At 48.9% G+C, this 24,711-nt stretch overlaps 9 protein-coding genes across 9 annotated transcripts; 4 read left to right on the plus strand and 5 right to left on the minus strand.

Annotated features, from left to right (window-relative positions):
• Nucleotides 1-487: 487 nt before the first annotated feature.
• ASPVEDRAFT_53719 (tRNA threonylcarbamoyladenosine dehydratase) lies at nucleotides 488-2,098 on the plus strand (the record flags this gene model as incomplete). The annotated part of the gene is made up of 2 exons (XM_040814824.1): nucleotides 488-773; nucleotides 843-2,098. The coding sequence occupies 2 exons, from the start codon at nucleotides 488-490 to the stop codon at nucleotides 2,096-2,098; spliced, it is 1,542 nt and encodes a 513-aa protein (XP_040668997.1).
• Nucleotides 2,099-2,341: 243 nt separating this feature from the next.
• On the plus strand, nucleotides 2,342-4,225 carry ASPVEDRAFT_720232 (putative serine/threonine-protein phosphatase). The gene is made up of 3 exons (XM_040816149.1): nucleotides 2,342-3,119; nucleotides 3,180-3,637; nucleotides 3,699-4,225. The coding sequence occupies exons 1-3, from the start codon at nucleotides 2,585-2,587 to the stop codon at nucleotides 3,921-3,923; spliced, it is 1,218 nt and encodes a 405-aa protein (XP_040668998.1). The 5' UTR covers nucleotides 2,342-2,584; the 3' UTR covers nucleotides 3,924-4,225.
• A 211-nt stretch (nucleotides 4,226-4,436) lies between these two features.
• On the minus strand, nucleotides 4,437-6,478 carry ASPVEDRAFT_29759 (LCCL domain-containing protein; the record flags this gene model as incomplete). Its single annotated transcript, XM_040810267.1, has 2 exons — nucleotides 4,437-5,934; nucleotides 5,988-6,478. The coding sequence occupies 2 exons, from the start codon at nucleotides 6,476-6,478 to the stop codon at nucleotides 4,437-4,439; spliced, it is 1,989 nt and encodes a 662-aa protein (XP_040668999.1).
• A 129-nt stretch (nucleotides 6,479-6,607) lies between these two features.
• On the minus strand, nucleotides 6,608-8,154 carry ASPVEDRAFT_42746 (MARVEL domain-containing protein). The gene is made up of 5 exons (XM_040812657.1): nucleotides 7,609-8,154; nucleotides 7,372-7,531; nucleotides 7,127-7,314; nucleotides 7,026-7,072; nucleotides 6,608-6,967 (listed from the first exon to the last, which is right to left on the minus strand). The coding sequence occupies exons 1-5, from the start codon at nucleotides 7,669-7,671 to the stop codon at nucleotides 6,946-6,948; spliced, it is 480 nt and encodes a 159-aa protein (XP_040669000.1). The 5' UTR covers nucleotides 7,672-8,154; the 3' UTR covers nucleotides 6,608-6,945.
• Nucleotides 8,155-8,492: 338 nt separating this feature from the next.
• On the minus strand, nucleotides 8,493-9,362 carry ASPVEDRAFT_84690 (uncharacterized protein; the record flags this gene model as incomplete). Its single annotated transcript, XM_040817582.1, has 2 exons — nucleotides 8,493-9,169; nucleotides 9,230-9,362. The coding sequence occupies 2 exons, from the start codon at nucleotides 9,360-9,362 to the stop codon at nucleotides 8,493-8,495; spliced, it is 810 nt and encodes a 269-aa protein (XP_040669001.1).
• Nucleotides 9,363-9,960: 598 nt separating this feature from the next.
• On the minus strand, nucleotides 9,961-11,289 carry ASPVEDRAFT_133552 (non-structural maintenance of chromosomes element 4 family protein; the record flags this gene model as incomplete). The annotated part of the gene is made up of 3 exons (XM_040807043.1): nucleotides 9,961-10,142; nucleotides 10,214-11,050; nucleotides 11,100-11,289. 3 exons carry the CDS (start codon nucleotides 11,287-11,289, stop codon nucleotides 9,961-9,963), a joined length of 1,209 nt encoding a protein of 402 aa, XP_040669002.1.
• Nucleotides 11,290-11,793: 504 nt separating this feature from the next.
• ASPVEDRAFT_42748 (phosphatidylinositol 3-kinase VPS34) lies at nucleotides 11,794-14,830 on the plus strand. The gene has a single exon (XM_040812658.1). It carries the CDS (start codon nucleotides 12,151-12,153, stop codon nucleotides 14,572-14,574), a length of 2,424 nt encoding a protein of 807 aa, XP_040669003.1. The 5' UTR covers nucleotides 11,794-12,150; the 3' UTR covers nucleotides 14,575-14,830.
• A 401-nt stretch (nucleotides 14,831-15,231) lies between these two features.
• ASPVEDRAFT_134440 (putative GTPase MTG1) lies at nucleotides 15,232-16,325 on the plus strand (the record flags this gene model as incomplete). The annotated part of the gene is made up of 2 exons (XM_040807134.1): nucleotides 15,232-15,498; nucleotides 15,561-16,325. The coding sequence occupies 2 exons, from the start codon at nucleotides 15,232-15,234 to the stop codon at nucleotides 16,323-16,325; spliced, it is 1,032 nt and encodes a 343-aa protein (XP_040669004.1).
• Nucleotides 16,326-16,486: 161 nt separating this feature from the next.
• Nucleotides 16,487-17,363, minus strand: ASPVEDRAFT_29764 (pre-mRNA-splicing factor ISY1; the record flags this gene model as incomplete). Its single annotated transcript, XM_040810268.1, has 2 exons — nucleotides 16,487-17,248; nucleotides 17,361-17,363. 2 exons carry the CDS (start codon nucleotides 17,361-17,363, stop codon nucleotides 16,487-16,489), a joined length of 765 nt encoding a protein of 254 aa, XP_040669005.1.
• Nucleotides 17,364-24,711: the final 7,348 nt, after the last annotated feature.

Here is a 24,711-nt window from a genome sequence, read left to right on the forward strand (position 1 = left end):
GTGAATGCTGTATCGTCATTGGGATCGTAGCGAAGGTTCGGTTCTCGAACCTGCATTGGCAAACATTAGACGATATTCCCAGCGCAACACGATGATTGAAATGAGGAAATGTGAGGAAAGTCATACCTGCTGATTTATGGAGGAAGAGGACTTGAATCTCTCAACCACGCGGGATAAATTGCGCCCCCGACACGTGACCAACGATGTCATCACAGTTTGCGGAAGCTCTCAGAACCTCAACTTAAACAGCTTTATGACTCCACGAGATTTAATGATTGCATTATAATGGTAAGCTTAATTCTTCGTTTTATCTATTGTCATGTATCCGGAGATATGGTTACCCTATTGCTCGTTCAAAAAAAAGTTGCTATTCTAATAGGTGTATACAGGTTTTGAGGCACAGCTCATGACTTGATCAACGTCTCCGACGTATCAAACACCCCTCGAATAGCTCAAAAAGAAATTGCTCAAGTATACCTATTCAAAAATGGCGTCTTGGATTCAACGGCAACAGCATTCCCACCAGGCCCAGCTTGCCGCAACCGCGGTGCTATCCGGAGCTGCGGTTGCGGGTGCGATTCTTGGTTTCCAGAAGTTTAGGAGACGGGAAGCTGTGAAGCAACTGAAGGCCTCTATACCAGAAATCAACGAGCAACATCACGCAGAGAAATTGAATGAATTCGGTGCCGCGCCGCCCAACCCATACTGGAGCAAGGAGGATGAGCGTGGTGCAGCTCTTGCACTAAGGGCACAAGAGGGGGACTATGACGAAGGTAAGCATTGGTTCCGCTCAATTAGTAGCGGACGAAGAGTTGATGCTAAAGATGTTCCTTCTCATGTAGAGCTTATTTTCGAACAGCTCGCCCGTAACCACGTTTTCCTCAAGGATGACGGCCTTGCTAAACTACGTTCTTCATTCATAATTGTTGTTGGATGTGGGGGTGTTGGGTCGCATGCTGCGGCTTCGCTAGCCCGGTCAGGCGTGTCCAAGATACGGTTAATTGATTTTGATCAAGTCACTCTCTCTTCCCTGAACCGACATGCGCTCGCCACGTTGGCGGACGTGGGGACTTCGAAGGTTTACTGTATCCGTAGGAGACTGGAGCAAGTTGTCCCGTGGGTTAAGTTTGACTGCCGGAATGAGCTCTTTGGCGGATCTGGTGCCGATGATTTGTTGGCTCCGTGGTCCTTGGATGATGTCGACAAAGGACAGAAGCCTGTCTACGTGCTCGATTGCATCGATAATATACAATCTAAGGTTGAGTTACTGCACTATTGCCACTCGCATTCGATTCCTGTTATCTCTTCTATGGGTGCCGGGTGCAAATCAGACCCTACGCGCGTCATGATTACGGATATCTCAGTCAGCTCAGACGACCGGCTCTCACGCAGTACTCGGAGGCGGCTCAAACTTCTCGGCGTGAACTCTGGAATTCCGGTGGTTTTTTCGACAGAAAAACCCGGGCCTGGGAAAGCAACCCTTTTGCCCTTAGCGGAGGAAGAGTTCACCAAGGGCCAAGTAGATGAACTCTCAGTACTGCCAGATTTCCGATCCCGAATTCTCCCGGTGCTTGGAACTATGCCTGCCGTGTTCGGATACACCCTTGCCAACCATGTCATTTGTGACGTCTCAGGATACCCGACAGATTACAGCATGGGTGGAAAGGGCAAAGATAAGCTTCATGACACCATCCACACCGCGTTACTTGTAACCCTCGAGCGTCTTGCTAGAGCGGAGATCGGCACCCAACCTATCGGGCTTCGTCTGCCGTTGAGTAAGGAGGATGTTATATACCTTGTTGATGAGATCTGGCGAGGCAAGAGTGTCGTGACTGGTCTTCCAAGCCGACTGCAGCTCACTCTGTGGAACCGTCCACCCCAGGGATTTAAGCCTGATCCCGAGTGGGAGAAGCAAGGGCAAATTGTTGTTCCTTTTAAGTTGGAAGACTTGGTGTTGATGACCAAGGAGGAAGCCACGCGCCACGAAAAAGAGGTCCTTCTCGGTGGAAAGAAGGTGGAAGAGCTCTACAGCGAGGATGTTCTCCAGAAGGTGAACCAGCGCAGAAGGGAGATGGAATATTACGAACAATTTAGATGATATGTCAGTGTATATTAGTTTTACATGTTGAATATAGAACCCGCGGCCGTGACGATCCTTGACTATAAGAGCCTAAACTCTATCACGGGTGCTGCATAGGGCTGACTGCTTGTTCCTGTCGGGTTGTCAGTGCAAAGAGGAACATCCACTGTTCCTTTGATTAAGTACAGTGGTAGGGAATATTCACGGCAATAAGGAACAAAAATAATACAAAGGTCAATCAGCTGAGGACCTCGAGGGTCTTCGAGGACCACATCCAAGATTAGCGAAACTTCCGGAGTAGGCCAAGAGCTTATCTTATCGTTACATCGCACGCGACACATTCCTGGGTAGGTACCTCCGCAACTACAGTCTGTGAGACTTTCCCTCACCTCGAGGCATTAATTGGAGCCTGGCTGTCTCTCGTCTCATGGAGACTCGTCTATACTTACCTACACTACGTCTCGACTACGGAAACATCAAGATCTGGCTCTTTCACGCGCACAAATGGCGGAGAGCGGCCGGGGGCGTGAGACTTTTGACATCTCCGACAACGACGGCCTGTACCACCGTCCTCCGTCTTCTTCGCCATCTAGGCTCACACGTTTCACCGGCCCGTTAATCAACTATGTCCGAAACGAATGGAAATCAAGCGCAAAATATACCCAGCTTCCTTCCTCCTCGGACCGTTCCGACCCCCGGCAATGGGTACAGATGATCACGTCAGTCGTCACGGTGCCACGATTCCGACGATACGCGATCGTATGCCTCAGTTTTGCTATCTTTTGCGTCCTCGGTTGGCATTATATTCTGTCCCCAAGGCTAGAAGAGAGGTCGGCGATCCTGAATTCCCTGGATCCGATGCAGGAGGATGTCGTCGGGGGTTGGTTTGGTGCCAATGCGCTACCGCAGTTAGAAAAGGTGGTTCAGTTGCGAGAGTTGAATAAAACGCTCCTACCCGCTGCTATTGTACCCGAGGATGATATGCCGAGTGAGAGACGGCTGATATTCATTGGGGATGTGCATGGGTGCAAGTCCGAGTGTGCGTATCGACCTTCCCGTTTCATTTCAGCTTAACTTAGTGCTCATTTTCGGTGAACAGTGGAAAATTTACTTGACAAGTTATCTTTCAACGCGACCCATGACCATCTAGTCTTCACCGGTGACTTGATCAATAAAGGGCCCGATAGCCTGGGGGTTGTCGATCTAGCGCGAGAATATAACGCCTCTTGTGTTCGCGGCAACCATGAAGACCGAATCTTAACACTCCGCAACGACATGCTCGAATCAAACATCACCGATGATTCATTCAATGACAAATCCCGCGAACTTGCCTTACAGCTGAGCACCGGCCAAGCAGAATGGCTCAATGCCTGTCCCGTAATCCTCAACGTTGGCCAAATCACCGAGATGGGCCAAGTTGTCGTCGTCCACGGCGGCCTCGTTCCGGGCGTCGATCTGGACAGGCAGGATCCCTATAGTGTCATGAATATGCGCACCGTCGACCTAGAAACGCACGTACCCAGCTCAGCGCGAGACAAGGGTGTAAAGTGGACCAAAGTATGCTCAGCCCCGATATTACTATTTTTTTCGCTGGAGCCAGTTATACTAACCTCTACAGCTGTTCAACAAACACCAATCCCTTGCCCTTCAATCCAAAAACAGCATCATGACAGTAATCTACGGCCACGATTCTAAATCAGGCCTCTCTCTGAAGGAATACACCAAGGGCCTAGACTCGGGATGCGTGAAAGGCGGCAAACTAACCGCGCTTGTTGTCTCCGATGGTGGGCACCAAGAAATCGTACAGGTGAAATGCTCCAAGCATCAGAAAGACAAGAATTAACATTTTCTGACTTTACATTTTTTTGCGTCAACATTGCATACTACTGTTGTTTAATATTAGCGTTGTGGATTCTTCGGTCATGGTATATCGGTCTTTTGTTCACTTTGAGATGCGTTGTACTGGAATGCACATATACGTTTTGGACAGGCACTGGAAAGGTCATATTTGGTCTGTCTTTGATAGAGCGTGTTATGGAGCCTGGAGCCTGGTGTTCTCGGTCTAGAAGATATAAATATAATTAAGGGGCTGAACTCAATCACATAGCCCAGGCCTGTTATACATTTACAGCATTGGCATCATATAAAATGTTTCTGTCGTATATTGTTCAATGAGAGCTACGTAGGTTTATCTAGGTAGGTTTGTCTGGCAGACGTTTGGCATGTCTATTCATTGCAAATACAAAAGCCAAGAAGCTCATACATCTCTGGCGAATCCAATAAACTCCACCTATGTTACAATAGAGGCAGGCTTCATGTAAAAAGTGTAAATCAATCCCAGAATATACACTCATAATCATCTAGAATCTTCGTCAGAGGCTTCGCCAGAACTAGGAGCAGGAACAGAAGCATTCCACCTCCCATCACCCGCCCACATCACAGGTGACGTGAAATCCTCATACCAGAACCCGCCCATGGCATTCTCCTTAATGTATCCAAAGCGGAAATACTCAGGGTCCTCTGGTTCGAGTCTCGTCCAATTCCAGCTCGGGATTTTGACGTCTGCGGCACCGTCCGCGCGGAATGTGTGGAATCGCTCGACGTCATTGACTATGACGCTCAGGCCATCAACCTCGGCGGGAAGGGCGAGAGAGTCAAAATCGAAAGATATATTATCTGCAGATGAGATGCTGACTATGGATGACGCAATTTCAGGGAGGATGGAGCCTAATTGGGCGCCGTCAAGGAGGGAGGCAGAGGTTTGGAGGATTGAGTCAAAGCCCCATCTTGCGATGCCATTTATGAATAAACCCATTAGAAGGCCTTGATAGAGGAGGCTGGGGCGAGTTTGCAGTGTTGTACCAGGCAGGAAAAGTAGGGCTAGGATATAATGGTGGATGCGGAGGTTCATGTTTGGGACGAGGAGGAGGATAATGACACCACCGACCAGAATACCGTAGACGCCCAGCATCTTGGGCATGCGGCCTTCGTTGCGGAATGCGATGGCTTGTGTGAGTACTATTGCTATGAGGATGACGATTATGGTGATTAGTGCTGGGATAGCACCGGGTTGTTGCTCGATGTCGTGGGGTGTGAGGCGCGATATTGGGATTTTATCGAAAGTGTCTGTGTTGAGAGCGCCAACCCAGCAGGGCCCAAGCCAGAGGATGGTCTTATCCCAGTGGGCGTCTAGGTCGCTTAATGTGCGGCGGATGCAGAAGTAGTAGATGGCGAAGCCGACGAATGCGCAGGGCAGGAAGCGGCCAAGGGCTGTTGAGACTATTTCGTAGTAGTCTGGGGAGTACGGGGGATCAGATGAGAGGGCGACTTGGAAGTAGACGATGAAAAAGATGGAAGAATAGAATGCTGCTGGTGTTGTGACTGCCAGAGAGAAGACTGTTGATACAATGACGGAAAATGTAAACAGCGGCCAGCGGAGATCCTGACAATCGAGAGCTCCCTCTTCTAAGGACTCGGCACCATCAAAGGTGAAGGAGAGCGGAAAGTAAGATGGGAACTCAACGCTTAAAATGCCATTTCTCTCGCTTGCCGGGAACCTTTTCTGTTTGCCCGTCCGACGCAGGACACCACAGCCACCCTTGCTGTCCTCAAGATGCCCGGCATGCATTGCAGCTTGACAAATAGAAGAATCGCCTCGATAGACTGCTTCGGTTTGGTCTTGGTCGGTACCACCTCCAATAACAAGTTGCTGGTAATTGATTTCCTGGGGGCCTACGAAATACGGCTCAAGAACCATGAAGGACGAGCAACCCGCAGGACAGCGAAATGCGAATGTTTCTTCACCAAATGGACGACAGTAATCTCCATCAAGCCCACAGTTGGTTGCATTTGACCTGCATACATACACATTAGCCTGAAGTCGCGAATCTGGGGTCTCGGATCATACCAAAGTTTACTCCAGCACGAAAGTTTCACTGGGTTTCCGTAGCCTGGGATTTCCTGGCCTGCCACACTCGCATGCAAGATGGAAAGAAATACAATCCCCCATAACAGAAGAGAGGCTAGAAGAAGGCAGAATTTCGCTCTCGTGCTGCGAAAGTGGCGGTCGATGAGACGGCCGGGCGCAGTCTGCCATCGGGCCAGCCAGGGGTTGATCCGATACTTGTGCGGCGGCGCTGGGCCACGCATCCAGTCCAGGATGCCAGCGACAGTACACGAGAATCGCTTTGGCCTTTGAGCAGGAGGACAATAGTTAGAAGTGGGGAGCAGAGGCTCGCTCGTGCTCTGTTCTCCGTGGTCTGGAGCGGGCTCAAAGCTGCCCCGACCATTTACTACTAGTTGGCTATTGTCGGAATCATCTTGCGATTTTAATGAATATTCATCCGGCTGCCGCGGTAATCTCTCGAAAGACGAGGAACTTGACCGGGACGAGGGCATTTTTGTCGCTCCATGGATGACAACTGGAGAAAGCTGACGCTATCGTTGTTATCTTAGTTTCACCCAGGCCTGAGTTAGTCATCGTCTCTATGTGATCTCCCCATGCCAACAGTACACAAGAGGTTAATCGAAGAAAATAAAAATTATATTTCCAAGTAAGTAATAGATTGACTATCGTATTAATTACTGAGTGAGAAGAACATAAGGACTGGTAGGGGCAATGCCAACGGCTTCATAGCATACTGGGGGTATTAGCATCGAGTCAATTACTTCGTAACAAATCATTGTATCGTCATATCATGTATCATGGACCGCAAGACAAGCTGATTGCCAAATGGAAGGATTGAAATTATAGGCAACGAAAAGAAAACGTGCAGCCCTATCGTTCTAGGGTCTCTCGCAACGCGAAACGTTCGCCATCAGGATAACGAGTGAATTTGACATCGTAAAAAGGGCACAACGTCGATTTAAACACGATAGCGACTACCACTAAGAACACGGTTAGGATCATGAAACTATTATAAGGATGTCAGACGATGGCACTTACACTCGGTCAGTTGCATGTCTCCTGACGCGGAATGTAAACCAGATGCCCTAAAACAATCATCAGTATGCAGTATGAAGTCTTCTAGGCTTCAAGGTACTAACCACAAGCGCAGAGGCAATCCAGACAATAGCTGAAAGGAAGCTAAATGCCTGCGAGGCTTTCCAACGGCCACACCACGTGTTGTCTGTTATAGAGCCCCAATGCCAAATGCTACCGCAGCCGAGTCGTCTGTTGGCATCGACTTGTATTCCAAAGGCGGCGAACCATGCAAATGAAATAAGCAAATCCACTGTAATAAGATCAGCCAGGTCACGACGAACAGAGTGTATAAGATTTTACGACATACACGGCCATGTAAAGAACCCCGACGAGAATGGTATTAGCCATACTAGGCCGAACAATATGGATATTGCAGCAATCACTTCAGTGTAGATCCATCGTGGCTTGGGCCAGACATCAATGTCATCAAAAGTGTGAAGGAACCAACCGACGATGCCGGCAACAACCTGTCAAGGTTAGCTCTATTCACAGTTTGACGTGGAGTACACCAGTCTCCAGGCCACGGTGGAATCGGGGATCTTACAGCACCAAAGACGACCTCGGCTACGCGGAGAATAATCGACACCAAGCGTGAGAGGACAGGCATGATGGTATTGGTGGAGTGAAATTGGAGTAAGAGTAGGCTTCGTGGAGTTGATCTTCAATGCAGTGCCTTAGGCTGAGGTTATCTGGATGACAGAAGCTTATTATCTGGAGAAGAAACGACGGAAAAGAGAGCGACTCAGGGACGAGACCGCATTTAAATAATAACAACTCAGAGTGCGCCTTCACCGTTGGATGCCCCTTGCCTCATGTATAACTTGCTCATAATGTGAGAACGTGATCAATCTCTCCAGACCATGACGTCGTCTGGCAGCAACCGATTGGTCTTCCGTGTCTCATTCAGGTCTGCCCAACGCTTGTCATGTCTGGAGGAAAAGTTCACCAGCCCTGACTGGGAAACTGATTGACCAGGGAAGCTGGTGTGGTCAATTGTTCTGCCTGGCCAGACTCGGTGATACGTCACTCAGGCGGGATGGAGCTTGTTTTGCTGGCATCGCATCTCGGTGGGAGATGAACATCCATCTCTTCATCTATTTAGCGTCTTAGCCATTTCCAGGGTCTATTCCTTGTGGCAGAAGACTTGCCGTCATTTTTAAAATATCTTCGCCTGAACATCGTCATCGCATGTTGCCCGCACCAGTCCGTTTTCCATCTCGTTCCGATCAGCACCCAGATTGCCCTTTTCAGTAAAGGTGCAGACATCCCGTCCTGTTCATGAATTCCACTGAAATCTCGCAAACAAGCTGAGGCTTGGTGATCAATAGATTGACACGTTCCAGATCTGTTCAAATTATTTTACAGGACGTATTAATACAGCGCTAACCCTATCACAGAGACAACCCAAGTCGCGAATAGATGTCTCTTTTAGTGCTGCAAGAACCACTCAAATACCGTCCTAAATACTCCCTTCGCGCCACTCTCAATCACATCTCCATGACACGGAATCAACCTATTGAATTCCCACTTATCAATCCTGCGCATCGACTCCGTAAAAGCCCCTCGATCCTCCTTCGACAAGATATACCACGCAAACCTCTTCTGCATCGTCGCCGGCGGGGCCGTAGATAACAATGGCCGGACAAGTTTCGTAAGAATCCCTGCAGTCGCATCCTGCCCAGTTTTAGAGTATTGTTCTCGCGCAGGAAGATTGAATAGTAGGTCCGCCTCAATCAATGTGCATGAGGGTTTATGCAGGAACACCAGTTCCTTGGACCCGTGTCCGTATACGTATTCGATGTCGAACTCCTGGTTGAATTCCTCGGAAATGGGCCACCCGCTTTCTTTGTTCTCTTTCTTAAGAATGTGTTTGAATGGTGTATCCTTGTACTCTGGGACGGACTGTCTCTTCTCATACAGTCCTTCCGGGGCAATGATATCCGCATCTGGAAAGGCATTCTTCCAGGCTGTCAGGTGGATGTGATGTTCCATATCAAGCGCTGCAATGTATTTGACTCTCCCACCTAGACCGGATATCGTCTCCTGGACTGCGGGGGTCAGGTTGACGGGAGAGAAAACGGCTAAGGAGCCTGTTGACATTCGCACTGGTTTGTTTCGCGTTAATCAAGGCGAATTGGGATAAGAAAAGGAATAAAGCGGCTTACCAAGCGTTCCTCTTCCGCCAAATTTTAATCGCCCAAATCGCGCAAAAGGTAAGCTCATGGTAATGACATTGGACGTAACATTCCGGATTACCATCACATCATCCGGATTCGCGGGAAAGAGTTCGGGCACCATAGTGATAACTTGACTTTCCTTTTCCTTCAACAGAATTATGTCAGCGTGTGGGTTAATTGACGGAATATTAAACTTGATGCGTGACGGGCGATTCAGGTCGATTTTGATATCCTGTGTTCAAAGCGCCTGGCTGCACGTTTGATTGTCACCTTAAGTGATCAGAGCTGAGCTCGGTTTGAAAAGGCACACTTGTCCAGATAAAATTAACTGCCACTGTACAAGTCTGCCTGAGATGAATAAAATCTTTTGGTCGTGTTAGAAGATAGTAATTCTTGTGGAGCTGGATCTTGAGCTTGGGAGCCGGCGATTTGCTGACGTCAACGGCTGTTACCTTGTGCGGGGAAAACGGCTGATAAGGAAAATCCCGTCCCGTTAATGTGCAACTCACCCGGAAAGAGTATGGGCCAGTCTGACGAATCAATGATCGTGAAAACGACAACTTGCTGGGCTAATTTAAGATTATTAAATCAAGTGTATATTCCAATTGGATGGGGTATATCATAACCAGCTACGCTATTCCGTGCTTGCCCTCAACTCCTGAGCACCGAAAAGAAAAAAATATAGCGAAAAATAGGGACACGAAACTTCCAGTTGCACACTAGCCATACCATCCTCGCGATGTGTCATGCTGCTCCTCTTGGCGATGAGGAATAATGCATTCATCGATGTTATACGCCTCGATCACATCCTTCCATGTATCAAAGTCGAGGCTGAATACGGACTGCCGCTTCTGAATGCCTTGTTTCTGGGCTTCACTAGGCGCATAGGGCTTTGACGGATCTGTCATTGAAGTGGTTAGATGATGATGGCATGGCATGTCAGCAGCGATTCAGGGCTTCAGGGGTCCTTACGCAATGTTGGCAAACCTCTGCTATCGGTCGAAATTCCAACTGTTCCGTCCCGGACCAGGAAGCTCAGATAGAACAGGTTTTCCACGGACTGTCCGAATGATTTGGGGTTAATGCAGAACTTGAATAACGGCACGCCAGCATCATCAGCGATATGATGCTTGGCCATCACAGCTTGAACTTGCTCATCTGTAGGCTCCCCTATTTGCTCCAGAGTCTCGGTAACAGCGGCTTCCGCATTGTCTTGCGTCTCACCCAGCAGTTTGTTTATGTTGGTGCACATAGCCGTAAGGTTAGATGACTCTTGCTTATCTAAATCCTCCTCTCTGAGTTCCTGCGGTCGGACCGCCTGAGATGGATCAATGCGCTCCCTTGCTCTTCGCTGTGCTATTTGGCGGGTGCGCTTTTGTACCGATAGCGGTCCAAGAAGGAACCCAGAGACCGCAGGCCTGGCGCTATGGCGAAAACAGGCAGAACGCCCAAGCCAATCCCAGTTCATTCCGTCTCCGTCCTCCTCGTCGCTATTATCAGGGTCTGCCTGAGTCCTTCGCGGAGCACGGCGGCGTTGGGTGCTGCTAATCGAGGCATTCGGGTCTTGCGGACCGGCGCGCATAAACGAGATACATTTCGAAACGAATTCGTCAACATCGATCCCCGCACCTGCGTCGCCCAGTACTAACGTCGCAGTTTTCTTATATGACAAGTCCGCGGCATTTACCAGAAGACGAGAGTCGATTGTTGCGTCCGAAGTTTGCTTGACATCTTGAAAGTACTCGTTTGCTTTTAGTATGGTATCCTTAATACCAGTATTTCCGGCCTGTAGGTATTCATTCCTAGAATCTGAGCAATAATTAACACGCGCCCCAGATAATCGGTAGCGGGGTATTACCATTCAACTCTCGCGTGAGATCCCGAAGTCCCTTGCGTACTCTTCGTCTTTCAGCTGTATCCTGGTCAGGGTCGTAGAACTGTTTGCTGGCTTGTCGTTGTTGTTCTGATAATGGCTGACGCCCACCCTGGATATTCGAGGCTCTGTTGCCCAGGCGTTGCCGTTTCGTGTTATTTCTTGAAGACGACATTGTACGAGTCTGGCTTTTCCGTTTGATGCGGGCAGAATTTTCCAAGTTCTCCTTGTCCGAGGGAGACCCTGGTGACTGACGAGGGGGTGCTGAGCGAGCTTGTTGCGGACGCGCCATGCTCGCAAGGCTTATTTCTTTGACCCGGCGGCTGCGAAAGGCGGTTTCAAAGGCAAGGCTCTCGATTTGACAAAGGAGGGCTGAAAATAGGCACCAACAAAAATAATGCAGAACAAAAAAAGTAATGGTATTATCAAACGGCGATTCGCCCGGGAAACCTGGCAAACAAAAATCTCCATCTGAATCCCCTTTTCGGGTTGGAAGCGCGAAGGCCCGCGTCTGGTCTGGGCACTCTGGACGCGTTCGAAATGGGCCACCACGTGATGTCACCTGCCCCCCACGTCATCTCCAATCGGAACTGAGCTCCCTTCCACCTCGAGGCATCATGAAAGTGAACAACTTATCTCAACCATGCGATAAAAGTAGTCGAATAGTGATGCGCCAGGCCAAGGATGGAGGCCTTCACATTTGCGGTTTCCACGCAGGTGGACTTCCCTATACACGTCAAGATGTATGCCATAATGTCACTATCTCTACTGCAATGGGAAGCATCTAAGTGTATAAGAGCGCTTGGCTAATGGGAAATACAGCGGTTCATTGGAAGGGAAGCAGAAACAAATTCCATTCTCGGTTCTATTGAAACAGCCAGAATTGCGGCACGTTGGCTCCGCGCAGAATCCGCTATCTGATCTGTTTGTGACAGCGCAGTTGTGGTCGGAATCTAAGCCTTTGGGGGTGCCCTTGCAAACATCTTACAAAGCGTTCAAAGCTGCGAGGTCCTGGAACGAATGGTTACAGCTACCCATGTCCATTAAAGACGCCCCTCTAAAATGCCAACTTGCTATCACGATCTGGGACTTATCCCCGTTTGGTGGAGAAGGCGCAGACGGCCATTATGTTCCATTCGGTGGGACGACGATACGGCTGTTTGACGAAGATGCAAAATTAAAAACCGGAAGACAGAAATGCAAAGTCTACCGACACAAAGCTGCAGACGGGTTCTCGACGACGACAACGCCTTCAAGTCCTCCGAAAAAACGAAAGGGAAACAAGCCTGACCGACTTGGACCTTCTACCGAAGAGATGGAGCTGGAGAGGGTGGAAGTCTTGATTAAGAAACATGAGATGGGCGAAATTCCGCGGATTGACTGGATGGATCAAATGCTTTTTCGTCAGTTGGAGAGGCTGAAGCTTAACGCCGATGAGGCTGCTCGGAAGCGTGCAGTTCTTCTAAAGGCCAATAAGTCTCAACATCCAAGCGGCGAAGAAGATGAAGAGGATGAAGAGGATTTCGACGACGAAAATTTCACTCTATACATTGAATTTCCCAGGTTCGATCACCCCATTGTATGGTCCGATCACGAATACCCACCACCCCCCATCTCGTCGTATCCGCAGAATGCACCTGGAAACGCAAATGGGGCTCTGAAACCTCTGCCGGAGGTTCGGTTCGGTCCCGGGATTGAAGGAGCCGATGGCGAAGGGGTCATCAGAATCTACGACCCCGAAGTTGGCCAAACAGGCAACCCCTGCGAGGACAAACATCGGAGACTCATCCGTAGCCACCGTACTGGCATTATGGATCGTGACCTCAAGCCTAATCCTAAAATCCGTGATGATCTTAACATAATTGTGTCTTACGAGCCTACGCAGGACCTGACCGCCGAAGAAAAGGATCTCGTATGGCGATTCAGATATTATCTTACCCGAGAGAAAAGAGCTCTTACCAAATTCGTCAAATCGGTCAACTGGAGAGATGTGGGCGAAGCCCATCAAGCTGTCGAAATTCTACCAAAATGGACTGAGATCGACGTGGATGACGCGCTAGAGCTACTTGGTCCGACCTTCGATAATGCGGCTGTTCGTTCTTATGCTGTGGAGCGGCTTCGCAAGGCGGATGACGACGAATTACTATTGTATCTCCTCCAACTCGTGCAGGCACTTAAATACGAAGACAATGCCCATGGCGACGCGGATATAGCTGCTCATGACTCCTCCCTAGCCAACTTTCTCATTACCCGTGCGGCCAACAATTTCAAACTTGGCAGCTACCTACACTGGTATCTGATGGTCGAATGTGATGACGCTGGCCCAGGGACGCTATCTTCTCACCGTAGGCTTTTCGCCCGGGTTGAGTATTACTTCATGGCAGAATTAGAGCGAATTCATCCAGACCACAGGCAGACGCTCCTACGCCAGGGTGAACTTATTGCCGTGCTCTCAAAAATTTCCAAGGACATCCGTTTTGCTCGAGAGAACCGTCCCCTCAAGATCGAAAAATTGAAAAAATTCCTAAAAGATCCAAAGAACGATCTTATACAGTTCGAACCGCCCTTACCTCTTCCTTTGGATCCGGATGTCTTGGTTACCGGTTGCTTTTCTGAAGAGTCGAACGTATTCAAGTCGTCTTTATCTCCTCTGCTCCTCACATTCAAAACAACTGAAGGTCGAAAATACCCGATTTTATTCAAAGTCGGTGACGATCTTCGTCAAGACCAGCTCGTCATCCAAATCATCATTCTGATGGATCGGCTTCTCCAAAAGGAGAACTTAGATCTCAAACTCACACCATATCGAATCCTAGCCACCAACGCCACTGCAGGTGCAATGCAATTCATACCCTCAACATCACTCTCTGCAGTCTCTGCCAGATACAAAACGGTCCTCGCATATCTTAAGGCTAACAACCCGGACGATAATGAGCCACTCGGCGTCCGCAAGGAGACCATGGATACTTATATCAAGTCTTGTGCCGGCTATTGCGTGATCACATACCTTCTTGGTGTCGGCGACAGGCATCTCGAAAACCTACTCCTCGCACCAGACGGACACTTTTTCCACGCTGACTTTGGCTTCATCCTGGGACGTGATCCTAAACCATTTGCGCCGATGATGAAACTCTGCAAGGAGATGGTTGAAGGTATGGGTGGGACTTCATCACCACTTTATCTACAGTTCAAACAATACTGCTTCACGGCCTATACGACGTTGCGCAAGTCCGCAAACCTCATTCTGAATCTCTTCAGTTTGATGGTTGACGCCAACATTCCGGACATCCGTGTAGAGCCAGATAAGGCTGTTCTAAAAGTGAAGGAGCGATTCCATCTCGAAATGACCGAAGAGGAAGCCATCCGCCACTTTGAACAGCTTATCGGTGACAGTGCCAATGCCATCTTTGGTGTAGTCATTGACCGCCTTCATGACTTTGTGCAGGGATGGAGAGCGTAGTCGATTTCTGACATGTTCTTTGATCTACGACATGATTCATCTACACGTAACTGGGAGGGAATAACCCAGTATATTGGCCATATGATACCCATGCTTTGTAACAGTATGTAATATAGATCTGGATTGGAATACCACAGGTGTCTACAGTTCTAGAAACAACATCGTACTTCAAAACATACAAGTCATCTATCTATCCATCCATCAACGAGCCCGTCTCCCGAATTCCTCATCCACATGTGGTCGAATCTCGTTAAGCTCTACCCAATTCAACCTTGCATCATCGGCATTGCTTGATGGTCTAGTATGAGCCGTAGGTACATCCAGCAGAACTGTGGAAATTCTGCACATCAGGCGAGAATAGTCCTTCAGGAGTAGGACTGTTGCTAAAACCGGATCTGGGTCCGGGTTGTTCCTCGTTCTCTTTAGCCAATCGGACGAGTGTGTCAAATCCAAGACGGGCAGTGTATGATTCCCAAAAGGGCAACCATATATCACCGCCTTGTTCACCGCCTCCTGTATCGCAGAAAATCCGGCAAAAAAGAGTTCCAGTCCAGATGATTATCGCAGTTATTCTGCGGTAGATAATGCCGCGAAAGAGTGCGTCTATATGGTCCTATATGACAATTATACAAGTTCTCAGTCCGTGGACCTCCGATAATGGCCACTAGGTTCGTGCCACGCCAGATATTCCCCGACTATGCCTCCATCCCGCGGTCCTACTTCCTCGGCCACCATAAGGCCGGGCTGAATAAAATGCGAAACATGCTTTCTTCAATCGATTATGTGGTTGAATGCCGAGATTCTCGAGTTCCAGTTACGTCTGTGAATCCCATGTTTGAAGAAGCTCTAGGGAAGACAAGGCGTTTGATCGTTTACACCAAGAGAGACCTGGGGACTGAGACGGGATCACCGGCACAGAGGGCTGTAAGTAACGACAAACCATTGACTCAGCCCATAATTTACTGACAGCCCTTTTTCACCCTTAGGCCGAGAGAAGAATTCGAAAATTTGATCAAAATAACCCAGTGTTCTTCGTCAGCTCATCTTCTCGCCCGGATGTGAGCAAAATCCTAAAGCACCTGCGCAACGATGCCGAGGGACCTGACAAACTTGTCGGCTGCCGTGTGATGATTGTCGGGATGCCCAATGTTGGAAAGTCTACTTTGCTAAACAACCTCCGCAGCGGCGGCGTGAGAAAGGGCAAGGCTGTCCAAACCGGAGGCCAGCCGGGTATCACTAGGAAAATCGGAACCCCGGTAAAAATCATAGAGAAAGACGATGGCGCCAAAGTTTACGTACTGGATACCCCGGGGGTCTTTATGCCTTATGTGCCAGACGCTGAGAATATGTTGAAGTTGGCCCTTTGCGGCTGTGTGAAAGACTCTGTGATATCTCCTGTCACATTAGCAGATTACCTGCTATACCACATCAACTTGCACGATTCTGGTGTATACCAGCGTTGGATGTCAGCAACCAACGAAATACAGCCGCTTCTAGACAGCTACGCGCGCCAAACAGGGCTGCTCGCCAAGGGCGGCACGCCTAACATTGACCTCGCCGCACTGCATTTCATTCAGAAATGGCGCTCTGGTGAACTCGGCAGGTTCGTACTCGACGACTTACAGGCCGAGGAGCGTCGTCGTGAGTTGGGCATTGAGAACAAGGAGGGCATCAGTATCACACAAGCCCTAAAGGCAGAGAAAGCGGCAAAAAGGCAGCATACAGTAGAAACGTCAGATAAACAAAATTAGCATACATGTACATATACCCTGCTAGCGATATATTCTGTATTTAATGATTAATTTCCACGAAAAAAGTCAAGCCATTACATATGTATTCGAGATGCACCGAGCTAAGCCGAAAAATGAGCAAACCCCAAACGAAAGGAAAAGCAAATGAGCACCTAGAGCATTTATGAGATCTTCTCCAACAGCCGCCGTCTCCTTCTATCCACAAGTTCTTCTTGCACCTCCTCCAGCGTCGGCAACCGCCATTCGACCCCATCTCCAGCATCTCCGGGCAGTGGTTCCCATCCGTCTTCCACATCCTCCTCACCATCAGCTTGCTTCCGTAACTTCTCCACGGCTTCCCTCTCTCTCTGTAACTCATATGCAACCAGTGTCCCATCCTCTTCGTCAAGGCCATAACCAAAATAATTCGCATCAACCTTTTTCGTCGCAATATCTCCACCCCGTCCAACAGTTGGCCCGTCATCCTCCTCAGCCGGACCCCTCCCGCTCCTAGTCGCAGCTTCAAGCATCTCTTTAACACCCGGCAACTCTCTCGCCCGTCCAAAATATCGATATCCTTTCCCTCCACCAGGTATTTCCCTCCCCTCGTCGTCATAAACCCGCCCAGACCCGCGCATATAATTCGGCCCGCCCATATTCCGAATTTGCATTTCCCACGCCCACTTCTCGCGCATGAGCTTGTTGATTTCGTCATTGAGGTCTCGAATTTGGTGGTCAGAGAGACTGGGTTCTTGGATCCGAGACACCTTGCGCGAGATTTCTTTGAGGACTTGGCCGCGCCATTTTTCGCAAAGCGGGATCGAGTCAACGGAAGTGATGGCCTTGGGGCGGCGCGTGCGGCCGATATCAATGATTCCTAGGTCCGCGGCCTGTTGGGCCCGGAAGCGGAAGAGCATCGACTGGGCTTTTTCGCTATTTCGTGCCTACAGCCATATGTTAGTAACTTTTTCTCTCGTTCTATAATTTCCTTTTCGCGCTTTGAGGGAAAAGAAAACTAGTCTGTGGATCAGCGTTCTTCTTATAGATCCAACATACCATTTTGACAGTATTGACAAGGAAAAGCAATTGATGTTAAATTCCTTCCGGGTGTTGGGGAGTTCGACTTCTATTCTGCCAAAATGAGTGAACTTGATCTAAGCTCGGGTGGGTCGCCGTTGTCTCCACAAGCGAGCGCTTAATGTAGCCGCGCGTTTACCATAAAACAGTCCATCTGCCAACGGTCTGAAAACGAGGGGTATAAAATAAATCTGTTCTAGTTTCGATAACTACTATCTTTGTGCCTATAGCACTATGAGCTTGTCTTCAGGAACGTTGGCATTTCCATGATTTATTCTCAGTCAATCACTGTGATACGCCTAATTACCAATACATATATATTGGGTCAACATCTTTGAAAAATTATAAAACTAAATAATGATCTCTGATATACGCCTCCACTAATACAAGCCTTCAAGTCACAAACAGTATCGTCATAAACATCCAAAATGCGTATTCACATAACACTAAAGCGAAACAAAATAAACGCAAGACGCTCCATCCTCGGTACCTCATAAAAATACGCGGTTGCCTTGATATTATGCTCGTCAAGTTTCATGCCGGCCCTGCGCAAGACTTTCGCCCTTGCGGATGTTCCCAACAAAGCGGCCTTAAAAACACACCGTTACCTACAGGAAGCCTTTGGTGTTGCTGGGCATGCGTTGCGGTAGGTCGCCAGTGGTATAAGCGCCGCTTCCTCGCCGGCTTCCAGTATCACTAAAAGTGACATGGCTCCTTCCGACCCCCCGTTCCACTCTGAGAGCTTTCCACCCGTTCAACTCACGTTCGAGTTTAAGTGACTTTTCGCGCTCTTCGCGTAACTCTCGCTCTGCTCGGCGGGCTTGGAGCTGAGAGTCCGACTCACTTTGCTGCAGTTCATCGATGCTCTTGAGAAGGCGCTCAACCTTTTCGCGGCCTCTATTAACATCCTCTTCGAGTTGAGAATTCATCTTCTCGCGCCTCTCAATCTGGGATTGTAGATCCTTGACCGTACGATCAACGTTTCGCACCGATCGCTGTTCTGAGTTATTCTTAGCTTCTTGTTCCTCGAGATGGGTTTCCAACTATTAAAGCTTGTTAGTATACAGACATTTATAGAAACCGGCGGGGCTTAGTTCATACCTCCTTGATTCTCTTGTGAAGGAACCTGATATCCTGGCTACCTGAGGAGTAGCTCTTTGTTTCCAGGTCGACACACCGTAGTTGTGATTCCTTCAACTGTTTCTCCAAGGCGGCTTTATCCTTGAAGAGCTGTGCGTTGGACTCTCTCTCAGCGGTCACTTCCTTCTGCATTTCAGTAGCAAGGGCTTCTGCGCGTCTCATTTTCCCGACAGCTGCGAGAGAAACATCTTCCTGTTGAGCAAGTTTGGCCTTAAGCTCTAACAACTCGCGATCCATACTTGCGGCGTTACGCATGGACGGGCTCTCACCCTTGGCGAGGTCCTCCAACCGTTCTCCAGCTTCTGTCAACCGTGCTTCAAGCATTTTCTTCTCCTTGAGAAGAATATCACGCTCCGCAGTCACGTCATCGACAGAAGTCCTCAGACTCCTGACTTGCGATAAGAGAGAAACGACCCTCGATTGAGCTTCATTATGTGCAGCGCCCGCTTCATCGCGAGACGTTGTCACATCCTGCAGCATAATCTCCATGCGCGACTTTTCTTTAGCCCATGTTGAGCTGTTCAACACCTCGTTATCCCACTTGCTGCGAAGGTCTTCAAGTTCTTCTCGGAGACGAGACGTTTCCCCGCGGCCATTAAGGACCTTCTCACGTTCCATCTGAAGTTCGTTGTTGAGGGTGGTTATCTCGCGCTGGTATTTCTGCCTTGTTTGCTCCATTGAGGTCTCCTTATCCTCGATATCAATGGCGCGCTGGTTCCGGTAGTCCTCAAGCTCATTTTGTAGACGTTGCTTCGCCTGAAGGGCACCCTGCAATTCAGCGGCTTGATCCTCCATTCTAGCTTCAAATGACTGTGTCTGTCGTTGTAGATCGTCTATCATTGCCTCCATCTCTTTGCGCTCGGCCATGATCTGTGCACAGCTGTCCTCGGTCTCTTTAGCCTGAGACTTGGCAAATTGCTCCGCTCTGGTGGCTTTGAGAAGTGTGATCTCTGCTTGCTCGAGCTTGCTGAAATACTCGTCCGCACGGCTCTTATAGAGACTGAGGCTAGCACCAAGGTCCGCAGACTTGGATGTTTCCGCATCGAGACGAATTTGCAGATCGGAAAATTCTTGAAGAAGTTGATTCCTGCTCACAACATCCTGCTCCCTGGCGACCTGCAATTCTTGAGCTTCTGAGCATGCATCACGGAGCTCAACCTCGAGGGTGGCCTTTGCTCGTTTTAGCTTCTCAAACTGCGCTTTGGCATCCGTTATTTCAGCGACAGTTTCATTGTGCACTCTAAGCAATGTCCTCCTGGACTGCTCTTGAGAGTTGATTAGGTCGTAAAGTTCTTCATGAGATTTGGCCTGAACATCACGCAATGATAGCTCCCCAGACCGAATGCTCCTTTCAAGAGCTGATACCTTCTTAGAGGAATCATCGAGTTGATCGTGCAGACGGCCGTTCTCTCGCTCTAGAAGTTGCGCGCGTCTAACCGAGGGGCTTTCATCTTGCCATACGTCTCGCGGAGCAGATCGATCGAGCTGGCCTTGGAGATGCTTGTTCTGCATCTCGCTCATTTGGAGTTTGTTTTGGAGCTCCTCAATTTCACCTGCCAGGTCCATGCGCTTTTGGTAGCCCACGGTATCCACCGTCTTGTCTGATCGCGCAGAATCATTTGTGTTGTCGTTTAAGTTTAGTCGGCGATTGGGTGTTGTTGGGGTTCCAAGCTTCTTCGCAATGGCACTTTCAGAGTTCTTCCGGAGATGAGTAGGGGTGCGATGTCCGGCGACTTGGTTCTGATCAATTTCCTCCAGCAATGCACGTTTGGATGAGGAGTGACGGGCGTCAAGATCCTTCATCTCCTCCCCATGTCGACGGCGCATCTCTGCAAGTTGGCCTTCTGCTCGATTGTATTTTTCTTCGGACACTTGGAGTTGACTTCGCACAGTTTCCAGTAGTTGGGCGAGGTCCACCTTCTTCGACAAGTCAGGTTGAATCTTCTCCCACGAATCAGTGGAATTCTCTGCTTCTGGTTCGACAATCTTGTGCAAAAGCATTAGCTGTCGGTGCAAGTTTTCGATTTCCTTGTTTCCGGAGTCTAGCGAAGTTTGCAGCTTTCGCGTATTCGCTTGTGCTTGTGTCCTGAGTTGTCTCTCCGTCTCCAAGTTTCGGTTTGCTTCCGCGAGTTGAATAGAGGCTGTGGAGGCAGCTTTTTCAGCATTCCGGCTAGTTTTGTGTTCTCTGTTCACTTCGTGGTTTAGGTCTTCCACGTTCAGGGAAAGTTTCTCTTTCTGCTTCTCCAGCGACGTTACGGAAAGGTGTAGATCCCCTAGCTGACGCGAAAGTGCCTTGTTGTCTTCCTCGAGCTTTGACTTTTCCTTCTGGAGGGTCGTAACACGTAGGCGTTGGTTTTCACTGGCCTTTGAAGTCGACCTAGCGATGTCCAAGTTCTTCTGCTGAATTTTGGTTAAGAGCGCACGATTGTCGTTTTCGGAGGCTGTTAACCGGCCCTTGAGGGTAACCAATTCTCTCTCCAAGCGTTCTTTATGCTGATCATGGCGACTACGGAAATTTTCGGATTCAGCAATTGCGTTCATCAATTGCTGTTCTCGACCTGCAAGGCGCGACCTCTCTGACTCCACGTCTTCCAAACGGCGCACCGTATCGTCGAATTCTTTCCTGATGCTCTCTAGGCGCTGGTTGTTTTGCTTGACTAGACTCTGTTCCATTTCAGCCTCAGCTCTCAGGCGAGCATCTTCAACACTGGTGAACCGCTCGCGAAGCTTGATCAGTTCCGTCTGGAGCTCTTTGCGCGATTGCTCGGCGGCGACACGAGCCTCTGTAGCTCGTCGAAGACTGTCTTGTTGGATATACATCTCTTTTTCAATGGTGATCTTCGCTTCATTCAATGTCTCATACTTGTCTTTTAGCTCCGCCAAGTTGTGGTCCGCAAGCATTTGGACGTCATCTCTTGACTGTCTCTCTCGACTGAGATCCGCCTGTGCCTGAAAAAGCTGGTTTTTTAGGTCATGAGTCTGCTGCTCAAGTAGCTTCCGACTCTCTCCGGCTTCTGCATCTTCAGACATCTTTGCTTGTAGAAGGTTTCGGACATCAGCAGCCTCGCGTTCGAGTTGAGCCTTCTCTGATTTCATGGCATCAGCCTGAGCTTGAAGCTCCCGGAGTCTATTTTGCATGTTGTCGTGGCGCGTTGAAAGGCTAGACTTCTCAATATCCAATTGCTTATTGTCCTCAGCATGTTTTTTGGCGTCGTTCCGGAGGACGGACAGTTCGCTTTCCTTACGCCGGAGCATTTCCTCATAACTCGTGGACGTGTTCGAGAGGTCGGAAATTTGCTGGCGAATAGAGCGGTTTTCATCCAAAAGCTCCTTCACTTCCGTCTTCGAGCGATCCAGCTCTTTTGATGTTTTTGCGAATTTGACATCAAGATCCTGGTCCGTTTTCAGCAATTTCGTCTCCAAATCCTGCAGTTTGCGGTCTTTCAAGCTGAGGTGACTTTGTAGCATCTTGACCTCTTGACCAAGCTCTGTGATCTGACTTTCCGCCTTGGACGAATTGCTTTGAGAGTCAGCCATTCTATGCTCCAGATCCTCTAAGCTTTGCTGCATTTCGTTCTTCTCAGCTTCGAGGCGCTGGATGATTTCGCCAGCCTGCTCCAGTTGTGTTTTCCGTAACTCGAGCTCTTCATCGGTCTTTTTCTTTGCCAATATCAATTCATCCAGCTGATCTTCGAGGTTTTCTTGATCCGCAATGGCCCCTGCAAGCTTTTCGCTGAGTTCGACTTCGCGAACTTGGAGCCTCCGGAAGATCTCTTCTTTGTCGAGAGCCAAGCCTCTCTCACTCTCGAGGGTTTGTTGGATCCTTTGCATCTCTATCTCTGTCCTGCGCTTCTCCTCTTCAATCTTTTGACGTTCCGTATGGTCGGTTTTCATCTTCGTCTCTAGCTGCTTGATCCTATCGTCCCTTCTCTTGACTTCATGAGCAGTGCGTGTTTCTCCGAGAAGAGGCTTCATTCTTGAGAATAAACGCCACCAAGGGTTGGACTTCATATCCAAGTAGGCACGGAAATTGTGCTGGACTATTCGTGTTGCTTCCGCACGATACAACCTCTTGTTCGAGATTCGGCGTTGCACAAACCCTCTAGCCACAGATTGGAATCGTGTCATGATTGTACGGATGAGTTCGTCACGTTTCTCTTCCAATTCCGCAAGGACACCAGCGCGGAAGAATACTTTCGTGCGGCCGACTCGGAACCAGGCTTTATCTAGGGCCAGTTTCAGAAGCATTGTTCGAGCAACAGACTGCCCATCCATGTAACCTTTGGGCATATCCCGACAAAGGACCTCGTAACGCTGGCGGAATTCATTGAATGATAGTCGATTGGGGAAACCGGTACGTGCAATCCTGATACCTTCGAGGACACCATTGCAACGCAGTTGGTCAAGAACTAGGGGTGCATTCAACATTTTTGGACGTTTTTTGTGGTTTGGGATTATGCAGCGAACAAAATGGGGATGCGTTGAATGGAGCTGGTTCATCAAGCTCGACAACTGTTCCTTATGTCTTTGGGCGACGGTACGGAACAGGCCTTTCTTGACCCGACTTTTGGGATAGTCGACTTCATCCCCACCGCCGCAGTCCGAAAAGAGATCGGCAATATGGCTGTCCTGCGAAGATGCGAGCAATCTCGTTATATTGTCATTCAAAGGGTCTTTATTCTTTTCCAACCAACCTTCGGTGGAATACTCCACCTCAGCTGCATAGTGGGTAAGAACGAAGCCTTGACGGAGGCGCGAAGCTCTATATTTTGCAGACTTGTTGTCCCACAGTGAATGAAGCTTCTCAGTGAAGGATTTGTCTGTAGCCTTGGGCATAACACAGTCCTCATCCAAGCATGAGAAGACACCAATAGGATTTGTAACTTCGATGAGATCGATTGTTGGCTGCAAGTCTTTACCAAAGTCGATGAATTGCCACTCGATTTGCTCCCGTGCATATTCTTCCTGCTCTAAAACGAACATATGGTGATTGAAAAATTGCTGGAGCTTTTCATTGGTATAGTTGATGCATAGCTGCTCGAAGCTGTTGGTCTGAAAGATTTCGAAACCGGCAATATCGAGTACTCCGATGAAGTAGTTGTCTTCACCGGTTACGGTATTTCTATCGAGCCGGCCATTGATGCGGTTAACCAGGTCGCCAAACCCTCTCTCGTAGATTCCCTTTGCTAGGGCATCCAATGCTAGCCGAACTTGCTCTGGAGTTTGGACCTTTTCTACCCATTCGCGACCGGCTTTCACCTTTGGATGTAATAGTCCTTTGACAAAAGGCTCAGTCTCGATTCCCAGAAGTTGACACGCCTTTTCGACACTACCAAGAGTGTCGCGGCCAAGGGCAGCTTGATCAGCCCGTAGACTTTCCTTCATGATACTGATATTTCCTAGGTGGAGAACAGCTGCGACTGTGCGAAGAATACACATCTGATCTTCTGCCGAAAAATTCATGATATGAAAAGCCTCCAGCAAAGAAGTCCATTCCGATTCATCTGATACGCCAGCAATTGTGTCGTTTCCATCTCTGGTGTACGCAAAGTCCTCAATCCCTAGGTTTGAGAGGAGTAAATTCTGCCTCAATTTAGAATCGGCACCCTTGAGCAGTTGGTAAAAAATGTGGTAATTTCTTTCTTGCAAATTGGGTTTCACCACACGGGATTTCTCGAGGAGATACCAGTCGATAGAAGCACCAGATATTTGGCCAGACCGAGAGAACTCGATTCGGATGAACTTTCCAAAACGTGACGAGTTATTGTTTCTCACCGTCTGGGAATTACCAAAGGCTTCGAGAATCGGATTGGCTCTCAAAATCTGCTGCGAAAGAGTGTTCATCTGCTTGGCGCCAGAGCGGGAGTGCATATTATCTGAAGTTGCAACAGCAGCGAGGTATTGGATAACCTTCTTCGTATTTTCAGTTTTGCCTGCTCCAGATTCTCCCCTATGCGACGTCAGAATACTTGAGAAATACGCCAGTCTCGCAAAGCACTTACGTCACTAGAATACTCTGGTTTTCACCCTCCTCTACTAAATTCCGAAATGCTTCATCGGCCATGGCAAAAATGTGCGGCCGAGTTTCTTCTCGGCTTTGTCCCTTATACATCTTGACGTACTCATTGGAGTATATAGGCAGCGGGCAGTAAGGATTAATCGTAACTAAGAATAGTCCCGAGTAGGTCTA

The sequence above is a fragment of the Aspergillus versicolor genome, assembly GCF_001890125.1.
Source record: "Aspergillus versicolor CBS 583.65 unplaced genomic scaffold ASPVEscaffold_6, whole genome shotgun sequence".
Classification (NCBI taxonomy): domain Eukaryota; kingdom Fungi; phylum Ascomycota; class Eurotiomycetes; order Eurotiales; family Aspergillaceae; genus Aspergillus; species Aspergillus versicolor.

Coding starts and splice junctions, on each gene's coding strand:
- ASPVEDRAFT_720232 (XM_040816149.1), top strand. CDS start 2,585: ATGGCGGAGAGCGGCCGGGGGCGTGAGACTTTTGACATCTCCGACAAC. Junction 3,120..3,179: donor GCATGGGTGCAAGTCCGAGT/GTGCGTATCGAC, acceptor TTCGGTGAACAG/TGGAAAATTTACTTGACAAG. Junction 3,638..3,698: donor AGGGTGTAAAGTGGACCAAA/GTATGCTCAGCC, acceptor TAACCTCTACAG/CTGTTCAACAAACACCAATC.
- ASPVEDRAFT_42746 (XM_040812657.1), bottom strand. CDS start 7,671: ATGCCTGTCCTCTCACGCTTGGTGTCGATTATTCTCCGCGTAGCCGAG. Junction 7,532..7,608: donor CCGAGGTCGTCTTTGGTGCT/GTAAGATCCCCG, acceptor TAACCTTGACAG/GTTGTTGCCGGCATCGTCGG. Junction 7,073..7,126: donor GGATTGCCTCTGCGCTTGTG/GTTAGTACCTTG, acceptor TGATTGTTTTAG/GGCATCTGGTTTACATTCCG.
- ASPVEDRAFT_42748 (XM_040812658.1), top strand. CDS start 12,151: ATGTCCATTAAAGACGCCCCTCTAAAATGCCAACTTGCTATCACGATC.